Source organism: Microtus ochrogaster, chromosome 4, assembly GCF_000317375.1.
Source record: "Microtus ochrogaster isolate Prairie Vole_2 chromosome 4, MicOch1.0, whole genome shotgun sequence".
Classification (NCBI taxonomy): domain Eukaryota; kingdom Metazoa; phylum Chordata; class Mammalia; order Rodentia; family Cricetidae; genus Microtus; species Microtus ochrogaster.
The window spans coordinates 85517426-85529075 of record NC_022011.1 but is presented as its reverse complement, the minus strand read 5'-3'; the positions used below and the strand labels follow the sequence as shown (position 1 = coordinate 85529075).

The 11650-nt window shown below is 43.0% G+C and overlaps 1 protein-coding gene across 1 annotated transcript in view; it reads left to right on the top strand.

Annotated features, from left to right (window-relative positions):
- Positions 1–11650, top strand: part of Pde11a (phosphodiesterase 11A) — a 273329-nt gene that overhangs the window by 136258 nt on the left and 125421 nt on the right. Inside the window, exons 7-9 of the mRNA XM_005346609.2 lie at positions 5617–5692; positions 8596–8663; positions 9564–9656. Of these exons, the coding sequence (XP_005346666.1) occupies positions 5617–5692; positions 8596–8663; positions 9564–9656 (237 nt within the window). The remainder of the gene's footprint in view (positions 1–5616; positions 5693–8595; positions 8664–9563; positions 9657–11650) is intronic.

Here is an 11650-nt window from a genome sequence, read left to right as displayed (position 1 = left end):
AATCAGACAGGCCACCTAGCCCTCCCCTAACACAAAAAATCAGACAGGCCACCTAGCCCTCCCCTAACACAAATAATCAGACAGGCTACCTAGACCTCACTTAACACAAAGAATGGGATTTTTTTTTTTTTTTGGTCTCTGGTTTTGTTTGTTTGCTTGGTTGGTTGAGTTTTTCTTTTGTGTTGTTCAGGATTTAAGGAATCATTTGTAGGTGGTGATCTAGAAAATATTAGAATTAATCTGATATGCAGGGTGGAAAAAAATAGACTCTCTCCATTTTGCAGGGAAGTGAAGTGAGTGACTGAGCCCCGGATCTCCCTTCTAGTCTTAGGATGAGAACCAGGTCTCACCAGCACGTGAAGCTGGGAATAATGTTGAACAGGGAAAGGAAACATATGACAGATTAAGGTATAGCAACACACCGTTACCAGTTCCGATTGCACTTCCTCTGCCTGCCTTAAGAGGGTTGGAAAATATAACAGGTCTGTTTTGAAGGATCCAGGAGCTAAACCATCAACCATGTTTAATTGGGTCTGTTGGAAATGTCCCTTGGGGACAGGAGTAGGCAAAGCTTTAAGTGGACAGGTTTTTAATTGGCTGGTACCGGGCACCCTGATAGAGTATATTTATTCAGACTGTAACCTGCTAGGAAGGCTGCTTCATTTCACATAGCCTAATTTCAGGGACTCCGATGGTGCACATTTTAAAACAGGATAATTAGGCAGGAAGCCTGTAGAACAACAAGGTAGGAATGTTTTCACAGGCATTTCCTTTAGTGTTAATAATATCTGCGTTGTAAAAATACTCTACATACGTTAAAACATTCACATGTGTTCTCGTAAAACAAGTTATAAACAACAAAAAACACAAAGACAGAATCAATTGTGATGTCAAAATCTGAATATCTTTAGTTGGGTTCTCCAGAGCAGTGGTTCTCAACCTGCCCAACGCTGTGACCCTTTGATACAGTTCCTATGTTGTGATGATCCCAACCAGAAAATTATGTTGTTACTACTTCATCACTGTAATTTTGTTACTGTTATGAATCGTAATGAAATATCTGATGTGCAGGAGATCTGATGTGCTACCTCCAAAAGGGTCTTGGCGCACTGGATGGGAACCACACTGCTCCAGAGAAACAGAAACAAGGAGATGAATATATATATATATACATATATATGTATATATATATATACATATATATGTATATATATTCATTTGTTTATTTTATATATATATAATTTATTAAGTGATCTTTAAACAATGATAGTCAAATTACTCCTGAGATGCTGAGAACCCGTACTCAGTTGTTAGCTCTGGCTGCCTCAGTACTCAGAGCAGTCCCAGAATAGCTGTCTCTCTCTGGGGGGACCTGCAGTTACTCAATCCGTAAGGCAGTAGTCCCAATCTAGCGCTGGAAGCCCAGAAAATGTCTGGGTAGTCTATGCTCCCTCTTCCACCAGGAATGCTTGGGAATGCTGATTCTACTGTACGTGAAAAAATCAGCAGCAGCAGGGATAAATCAACTCAGGACAAGAGGAAGGCCAGGCCAGCAAAGGGCAAGACAGGCTTCTTTCTGAACTATTGCTTTTTAATCTGGGCTTCTACTGGGAGGTGCCGCCCACAATCAGGATAAATCAAATCAGAACAAACTCTTCAGGTGAGTCTCCCCATTCAGGTGATTCTAATTTGTGGCAAGTTGGCATTGATACCAAGTTTCTATCTTCCATCAACTAACCCGGACTAGTACGACTTCCCATAAACATTATTTTACTACTAACAGCAGAGAGAGAAATGTCTTAATGATCTTAAATCAAAAAACACTCTCTTCACACTCTGGTACCCTCCCTCCTCTCTTGGTTGTCTTCTCTTTCACTTTATAAAAATCATCAAAAGTGATAATCACAAACACACACACACACACCACACACACACACACATACACACACACCCTATGCACACACACATACACACACCGCACACACACACATACACACACACCCTATGCACACACACATACACACACCGCACACACACACATACACACACACCCTATGCACACACACACACACACACACCCTATGCACACACACATACACACACCACACACACACTGCACGCACACACATATACACCACACACACACCGCACACACACATATACACACCGCATGCACACACCACACACACACATATACACACCGCATGCACACACCACACACACACATATACACACCGCATGCACACACCACACACACACACACACACCACGCATGCACACACACCACACACCCATTCACTGATCACTTAGCTGTGGAGAACCTCTTTGTTGAACCACTGTGAGAGCAATGTAAAGACACAACCTTCTCTCTTGTCTCACGGCTCCTCCAGGGTTCAGCAGATTAAAGAGTCTAACACAACACAGCTTCCTCTGGCCTTCCTCTGCTACACTTGACTCTTGTTCCTGATCCCACCCCTTCATCTCCTCCCCGTGTCTGCCTTTAATTAACCCACGTGTTGAGAAATTGAACTCTTATCCTGCTTGATCACTCAATGCTATTGAACACCATTGTTCCTGTGGTTTGTTCTATTTTAATTTTTTCTTATGTACAAGTAATTTACAGCCCTTATTTAAAATTTAGGAACTAGATTAGTCACTTTTAAACTGTCAGAGGTAAGCAATTGAGAGGGAATCATTGTGACTATGGCTTTTGAAGGATTTGTCAGTGTATATACGTGTTTGCACACCCACAGATGCATGCACAATTATCACTTAACAGAGGAAATGTTTTCCATGTCCAGATACATTCTGTAGCACGACTTTAATCAGATGCATAACATGCCGTTGTTTGGATGTGCTATGATTTAGCTAACTGACTTCTGAATATTCATGCCATTTCTGACACAGCATTATGATATATAATTCTGTGGTTCGTACTCTTACATGGAAGTTTTTGTCTAAGACATATGGCATTATACATGGAATCAATAAGTCGGAGGTTATTTACACTTTCTTATGTGCCAGGTACACATTAATAAATCAATTTCCAAGAAGACTGTAGCAATACATTTACATTTTAGAAGCATTGTAAAGTCTTGGGTTAAGATCGTAGGCTCAGGAGTCCTGTGCCATCCCTGTCCCTTTGAGTCATAGGTGGTGCGTCCTCCCAGTTTCCCTTCCTCAAGTCTTCATTTTTTATGTTTCTGGACAGCTTCTGACCTGGCCATTTTATCCGCACAACGCTCTTGCGCTCTTTGGTGGTCTCAGTTCTAGGGTCAACTGGTACTCCTCTTGTTTCCCCATGGCCACCTTTACTCAAGCCAAACATCTCCACGTCCTCATCCGTATGGATGGGGGAGCTCTTATGCCCAGAATAAAGAAATATTGGTGGTGAAGATAATGCTTTGAAAGCGATGGGTGAACAAATTTCTCTTTCTGGCAAGCAGCCAGAGAAAGGTTTGTTTTTCTCACCCCTGGACTCCAGAGCTCCTCAGTCTCACTGAATGTCCCTTTCAATTGTGCAGTCTGGATGCGAGGCACCCCTCAGCTACCTGGGATTTATGGGAGAGACTAGCTAAGGGTTTCTGTGGTCCCAGAACAGGGGGAGACAAGCATACCTGATGTTCTGTACTGGCTCAGACTACCACTGTCTGTCTAGTGCTGTGTGACACCTTCCTTGGCCAAATAAAGTGGGCCCGATTATTCTAGAGCGGCTGGGGCTGCTAACACATAGGTTATACCCAGGAAGCCTCCCTCAGTCTGGCTGCCTCTTCTTCCTGCTTGCTGTTGCTGTCTTCATTCTGATGCTATCCTCAGGGAGAGGGAGAAAGCCATTCTGTTCTTTCGAAAGATAACTTTGATGGATGTGTTTGTTATTGTCTGGCCTCCTGGGAGCCGGGCTCTTCCATTCAAGGCAGTTAATCTTTCTAAGCTTTATCTGATAAGCACAGATGATAACAGTACCTACCTCATTGGTACGGAAAGTGTATAAAATAATTCACAGGGAAGTGCTGAAGGGAGAGCTGGCACACAGCGAGCAGCCAATAAATGTTATCTTCATGGCCATCATCGGAGATTTGTTTTTAAAGGGTCTAAAGCTATTTTTGATTTCTCTGTGGTCCTTTTGGAGCTTTTTCAAATACTGTGCTCTGAACATTGCCTGCTTGGACACATATCTCATCTTTATTTCTGTCTTTAGTAGACGGAGTTCTTCAAGGATAGTGACTGAGTTCATTTTTATCTCCCCAATACCCTGCAATGCACATAGCAGGCATTAATAACTGTCTGTGGGAAGGTATACTGGATGAATGGTTTATGCTTTTACTTTTTGTTCTAGTTTGTTTATTTTGCATCTGGAATTCTCTTTTTAATTTTTAAGTAACTTAAACAATTTTTAAGATTATAATATAGATATACCATTTCCCCTTCCCTTTCATCCCTCCTAAAAGTCCCATGTATACCCACCATGAAAACCAAGGGGTTTGGCACCAGATGTACGACCACTCCATGGTATGGTTAAGAGTAAGTTATTACTGTATGTATGAAAGAGGGCACAGGCAGAGGCATCTGGAAGACTCCAAGCAGGGAGAGAAAGCAGGACACTGAACAAGTATGGCAGACTGAACAGGCCAGGAGAGGAGAGAGAGAGAGAGCAGGAGAAAGGAAGAGAAAGACAATTTCTGTTTTTAAATTTTTGTTATGGGATTTTACAACATTCATAACAACTTAGCAAGATTAAAACTACGTAGTATTGGGTTGGAGAGACAGCTTGGCAGTGAAGGGCACTGTTACCCCAAGGACCCAAGTTCAGGTCCCCCAAACCACGTCAGGTGCCACACAACTGCCTATAACTCCAGCTCAGGATGTGACACCCACACTCACACACACATTCCCACACCCACACTGAGAGACTTACACATAACTTAAAATGATAAAAAGAAATCTTAAAACATGTAGTATTAAAAGTTACTATGTACCAGTCAGTGGTGGCAGATGTCTTTAATCCCAGTACTTGGGAGGCAGAGGTGGGTTGTTCTCTGTGAGTTCAAGGCCAGCCTGGTCTACAGAGTGAATTCCAGGACAGGCTCCAAAGCTACACAGAGAAACTCTGTCTTCTCAGAAAAAAAAAATTAATGTGTTTATAAAACATTTCCTTGTAGGTTCAAACACTCTTACCAATGGGTATTCCCAGTCAAAGATTAAACACTGACTACTGATCTAATTAAAATGTATTAATTACCCAGAATCCACTGCAGAATACTTGTCTGGTACCATAACTGTGGCCCGTTTCTCTATGGTTGCAGGGACTGGGCAAGTCAGGCCAATTTTCCATTGTTTGATTTATTTAACGAATTGATTCCATTTGAATTCGATTTTCTTGTGCTGCTCATTATGACATAATAAAAAGAATAAGTAAGTGTGTTTATTAAAAGATTAGGTATAACGGATGCCGTGGCATTCTGTTCTAGAAGGCTAAGGTAAGAAAACGGTGAGTTCAAGGCTAGACTGGGTAGCACCAGATCCTGTCTCAAAAAATGTTATGGTGCTGTGATTAGAAATAACTTTTCCACGGGTAGTTAATAGTTAATGATAACTAGCTTCTTTTTTCTACCCTAGGCTGACCAGATATCTGGTTTTCACATAAGATCTGTTCTCTGTGTCCCTATCTGGAACAGCAACCACCAAATAATTGGTAAGACATTACCCATGTGATTCTTTGTGGGGCAACCTTTCTTTAAAACAGAAACCAGGCCCGTATAGTTTTACGTGTCCCCCGTTATGCGTGTGTATGTGTGTGTGAGTGTGTGTGTGTGTGTGAGAGAGAGAGAGTGTGTGTGTGCGTGTGTGCATGTGTGTGTGAGAGTGTGTGTGCATGTGTGCATGTGTGTGTGTGCGTGTGTGCATGTGTGTGTGTGCGTGTGTGCATGTGTGTGTGTGTGAGAGAGAGAGAGAAAGAGTGTGTGTGCGTGCATGTGTGCATGTGTGTGTGTGTGCGTGCACACGCGTTGCCTCTGACCTCTGGCTAGCCTGGGGCTCATAACAACCATCCCTCCTCTGGCTCCCCAGAAAGTACCAAGCTCTGTCTCCATACTCTTCTACAATTCCATAAGCACAGACTACTAATGAATGGGCAGCCATTAGAACAGGAACAACTATCTACTGAGCTCAAAGCTCTAGTAAATTCCAAAGCTGGAAGGGCTCCCAGAAGCCTACCTTCTGAACTTTGTTATTTTACATGGCAGACATTGAAGAACAGACACGGAATTAGGGAGAGAGAGAGGGAGGAGAGGAGAGACTGAAACAGCCACAGACTCAGAGTTAATAAGAGATCAAGATTAAACTTGAGCCGGGCGGTGGTGGCGCACGCCTTTAATCCCAGCACTCGGGAGGCAGAGGCAGGCGGATCTCTGTGAGTTCGAGACCAGCCTGGTCTACAAGAGAGCTAGTTCCAGGACAGGCTCCAAAACCACAGAGAAACCCTGTCTCGAAAAGAAAAAAAAAAAAAAAGATTAAACTTGAGGGGTCCTAACTTTCCGAGGATGTCTACGACCATGTCTGAGCTTTCACACGTAGTGTGGGTGCAGAGGTGTTGGACACATCTGCACACATAACTTTGCCGGCACGGCTCTAAAGAGACACTTTCCCCACAGTAAGGAAACCAGGCAAAGCAGCTTCCGACATCTTTCTCCCTCCCTGCCGTCTCCCTGTACCTAGGAAAAGAGTCGGGTCCTGGCACAATGGCACATAGCTGAAACCCAGCACTTTGGTGAGAGAGGCAGGAAGAGACCAAAGTCACCCTCAACCACACAGGGAGTTCAAGGCCATCCTGGGACTATAGGAGACCCTGCCTCAAAAATAAATAAATAAAACCTAAACCCAAACCAGCAAAACTAAACAACTCAATCAGAAAAGTGCCAGAATCAATACAGACACGCAGGCTAATAAACAGTTTATGATTAAGCTTAAACAATCATAAAGGAGAGAGATTTACTTAAAACTATGAAAATACCATGAAAATGTGATTTTTTTTTTCTTCTAAGAGACATAAGGTGATGGATGTATTTGGTACATAACATACAACCTTGCTTCTCTCTACCACACCCTAAGATTACTGGCTAAGCACAAAGATAGTACTGCCTAACCAAGGACTTAGTGCCCTGGGAGTGTTGTCGAGGTCAGATTGAGGAGGGAGAACAGAGTTTTATGTGTTCATGGAACTCTTGGTCTTCCTGGCTCTGCATTCTGAGTGCTGAGCTCACAGGTGTGCGTTACCACCCTCAGTTCAGGTGGCCCTTCCTGATCACGAGGCAAACACTGGACAACTGAGATACACCTGTAACCCAAGTCCTACATTTCTGGAGGACGTCTTTCCCACTGGACTGCTTAGCTTGTACAAACACATTAGTAGGTTATTAAGCATAAAGAATATTCTAGGATCTTAGACGCTAAGCCTGAATACAAATGGGGAATTAGTTTACATCATATATAAAGTTTTAGATATATCCATATTTAAAGGAGAGAAAATGTCCATAGAAGACAAATTGTATGTTAACCGAATAGCAACCTCACATATAATCCTACATTTCAATCCTAATGATAAACGTTGCTATTACTCCAAAGTCCAGCTATAGTTTTCTTCTTATTATGCTAAGGACTTTTCATTTAGTTATATGTTGCTGAGAATCTGGTCAGTTCACCAGGGGAAGTTAGGTACTTTTAAAAATACAGGCTCACTTTAGAATCAGAGTTATTTTTTTTCTTTCTTGTTTTTTTGAGACGGGGTTTCTCCATGTAGCCCTGACCTTGCTGGAACTCACTTTGTAGACCAGGCTGGCCTCCAACTCAGAGATCCACCTGTCTCTCCTCCCGAGTGCTAGGATTAAAGGCGTGAGCCACCACCGCCCAGCGAATCATAGCTCTTTTTTTTTTTTGCATATTTCTGCTAAATGGAAGCACACTGAGGTTTTCAGTTAGAGCACTGTTGTTTTGTCTTTTTGTTGTTGTTGTTTTTGGAAGTGAAACACCAACACTTCTGGTAGAACGCCAGGAATGTATTTGGAAAGAGGAAGCCCTCATAAACTGAGACTGTTGAGTGTGTGCGCCATTGGTAGCAGGTAGCAGAACTAACTTTGCTTTGATCTATGTGTGTCCCATAATATCATGTTGTATGTCTTGAGTATGCATGTTGAAAATTTAAGACTTATTTCACATCTTCATAATCCTTTGAGATAGTTCGTATTTTAACTCTTTTTGCACAGATGAGGAAGTTCATCACTAAACATGGTCACACAGTTGGTATTGGAACAAAGGTTCTACCTAAATCCAGGTTCCTAATCACTCTGCCACAGTGCCCCTCCCAAACACCAAAACATGTGTGTGTGTGGTGGGGGGGATTACATATTATATACAGAGATAAATAGATTCAGTGATATATGTAAAACAGTGTGTACATATTCGAATATACTTGCCAACTTCATCACACCTCCAGCGTGGAGGCGTGTGTTAAGCTATTCATAGAATTAGCTGCGACCTGTTCTCTCCCAGTGACAATGCCCAGTACTTACAGTGACCACTGTCTCCACTTTCCCTCAACAGGGGTCGCTCAAGTGCTGAACAGACTTGATGGGAAACCTTTTGATGATGCAGATCAGCGGCTTTTTGAGGTGAGCAAATAGACTTAAAAGCCAAGGGCCAGAACCAAATTGCCAGCCGTTTCCTTGCCCGCATTTGTTAGGGTAAACATTAATCTTTCTAATGTAGTTAAACGGGGTACCAGCAAAGAGGAAGATTTAAAGACTATATAAACACAAGGCAAAATTTGATTGTGCTTCCGCTCATCGGATTAGTTTGTGACCTTGGATGGGTCTGTCCTAGTCTCCTTGCAGAACTGAATCCCCTCCGTGTCTGTCTGATAGTACCATCCCTGTCTGGTTCTTCTGTGTCCAGTCATGAGACCCTTAGCCGGCCCCCCCAGGTGTATGTCCCCCGTGTTCTTTAGTCCACAAGGCTCAGTCCCCTGTGTCACAGCAGAAGAGGTCAGCTGTGCTCTGCTTTCTCATGGACTGGGCCGGAGTCTGCTCACAGAGTGTATCAGTCTCCTTCCTCCTGGCATCTTTGTGCTAGCCGCTGATTCCAAGTCAGTCTCGTTGCCCTTGGCTCTCTCTGCTCATGGCTTCTTTTTCTTACTTTCTTGGCCAAACTATTTTGTAACCTTGCTATTGGAAGGGGCTGTTCCTGGTTAAATAAAATAGAATAATTAAAATCAGCCTACTGCCCACATAAATTAAGATCACATTTAAACACATCGTGTGGTTGCAAATGTGTGACATTATTTCTTCACAGTGTCATTGAAGCGATGATTTTTTTCCTCATGTGCAATGTGAGCTGGAAAGCTCTTACGTGACAATAGTAATTAACAACTGTGATGCACTTTTCCCTGAGGCCCACCTCTGAGCACAATAAAATTATATTTTCAGAACTGTCTCTGGTGGCCCGCGGCTTTCATATTAGATTTTGTCTGTGAGTTATTATGGTTTCTAATTAACAGGCTTTCTGTGTCCTAGGCTTTTGTCATCTTTTGTGGCCTTGGTATCAACAACACAATTATGTACGATCAAGTGAAGAAGTCCTGGGCCAAGCAGTCTGTGGCTCTTGATGTAAGTACAGTATTATGTCCGCAAGCTATGCTAAAAGGCTTTGATTTTATGAAGCGAAAATTTGTCCTATTCATGGGCCTTAATTTTTCTATCTTAAAGACTCTCCTCACTGGGTCTTAGTTATTTTATGGTCTTGGGTTCAGTTGGGTAACAAGTGGAGACCCTGTCTTGGAAGCTACTGTGATATCCGGGAGTTTTTGGATCCCCAGGAGCCCATCCATACACACCCTACAATTAGATATAGACCTTTACACTTCATTTCTTAAATATAGATAAGTTAACATAATTTCTCACTGCTATGATCCAAACATTTGGGAGGCAGTCTGGACTACATAGCCATCCTGTTAAGAGGCTAGAATGACTGACTGGATTGAAGTGTGAAGGGCCAGGTGTCCCCAAACAAGAGACTCACAGCCATTGTCTCCTAACACCCCCTCCAGCTTCAAGGCCAGTCCCTAGTCACAATCTTCCAAGGTGAAGTCTTCTTTGTGTCCCCAGGGAACGTCTTCACACTAGTGCTGCCCAGTTTCCATCTGTCCTTACACACAGTGACCGATGCTACCAACATTTCTTGCCCCACTCAGATTATGACAATCTCACCCTTCCAAGAAGTTGACTTCTGTTGCTGATTTTTTTCTCTTTTGGCCTTGCTTTCCTGCCAGTCAAGGGCAGCACTCCCTGTTAGATCCCATTATTGCCACCTAGGTGTCCCTCTGACCCTTAACCAACCTTTGTGTCGCTGGGAGCCAAATCTTGGTGACTGTGATTGGTTGACCCTACCCTAGTCCTTTTGGTCTTGATTCTACTTGAATATTTTCCCAAGAAGGCGGTCTGTTTAGTTCTTCTATTTCATTGTCTCTTGTTTTTCATTAGCAACAACAGAGAGGCAAGGCAGCCGTCCCTCAGCCGCAGAGCGGTCACCAGCTTAGAAACCTGTCTTTCCAGGAAGGAAGCGCACGTGGTTCTGGGCCTAGGGAGCTCACAGGAGTGTGTGTCCCCCGGAGTTCAGGGGACAGCACAGTGCTGTTCTGTCTTTTAAATCATCTTTTCCCCCAAGGGAAAAAGTAAAATAAAATGCTTATCTCTGAAAGTAGGTGTTTTCCCAGTCAATCCTTATAAGTGGTGTGGGCACTTAAGAACTGACCTTTCCCTTTTCCTCCTTCCTTCCTTCCTCCTTTCCTTTTCCTTTCCTCCCTCCTTTCTCCCTCCCTCCCTCCCTCCTTCCTTTCTTCTTCCCTTCCTCCCTTCTTTCATTCTTCCTTCCTTCTTTTCTTCTTTCTTTCTTAACAGAATGTATGACTTTAATTTATTCTACCCTCCTCAAAAAGCAGCTGATTTCTGTGCATTTAATGCCAGCTACTTTTCTTATTGTGATTTCAAACATCATATCAAATTATGCAAACTCATATATATGTATATAAATTTAAATATATTTTTTATATATTATTTTGTTCCACTGCTCTGAAAAAGTCCTCCTCCCAGACTACATTGTTTTAAGGATACTTTGAATATCTCTCTTGCTTTGCACTAGTGTTTCCTACAGAAGGAGGCCAATGGCCTCAGCCAAGCCAAAAGCAGGCTAGGTGGGCGACAGCCAGCACTCACGTTTGCACAGGCGCGGTGGGCGACAGCCAGCACTCATGTTTGCACACGCCTGGTTCTAATTTGGATTGAGTCCTGATTTCATAGCTGTAGACCTTGGACACTCCAAATATGTTCTTAGTTACTTCATATGGCAAATGAGCATTAGAAAGTACATTAACAGTCAAGTAAAATTACACAGGGACAGTGTTTAGAAGCAGTTTGCAGCTACAACTGGCATTCTTGGTCCTCCCTACCCATTGGCTCCACATCTGTGTGAGAAAGATCTTAAAAATTATAACTGTGATAGGGGCTGAAGAGATGGCTCAGTGGTTAAGAGCATTGCCTGCTCTTCCAAAGGTCCTGAGTTCAATTCCCGGCAACCACATGGTGGCTCACAACCATCTGTAATG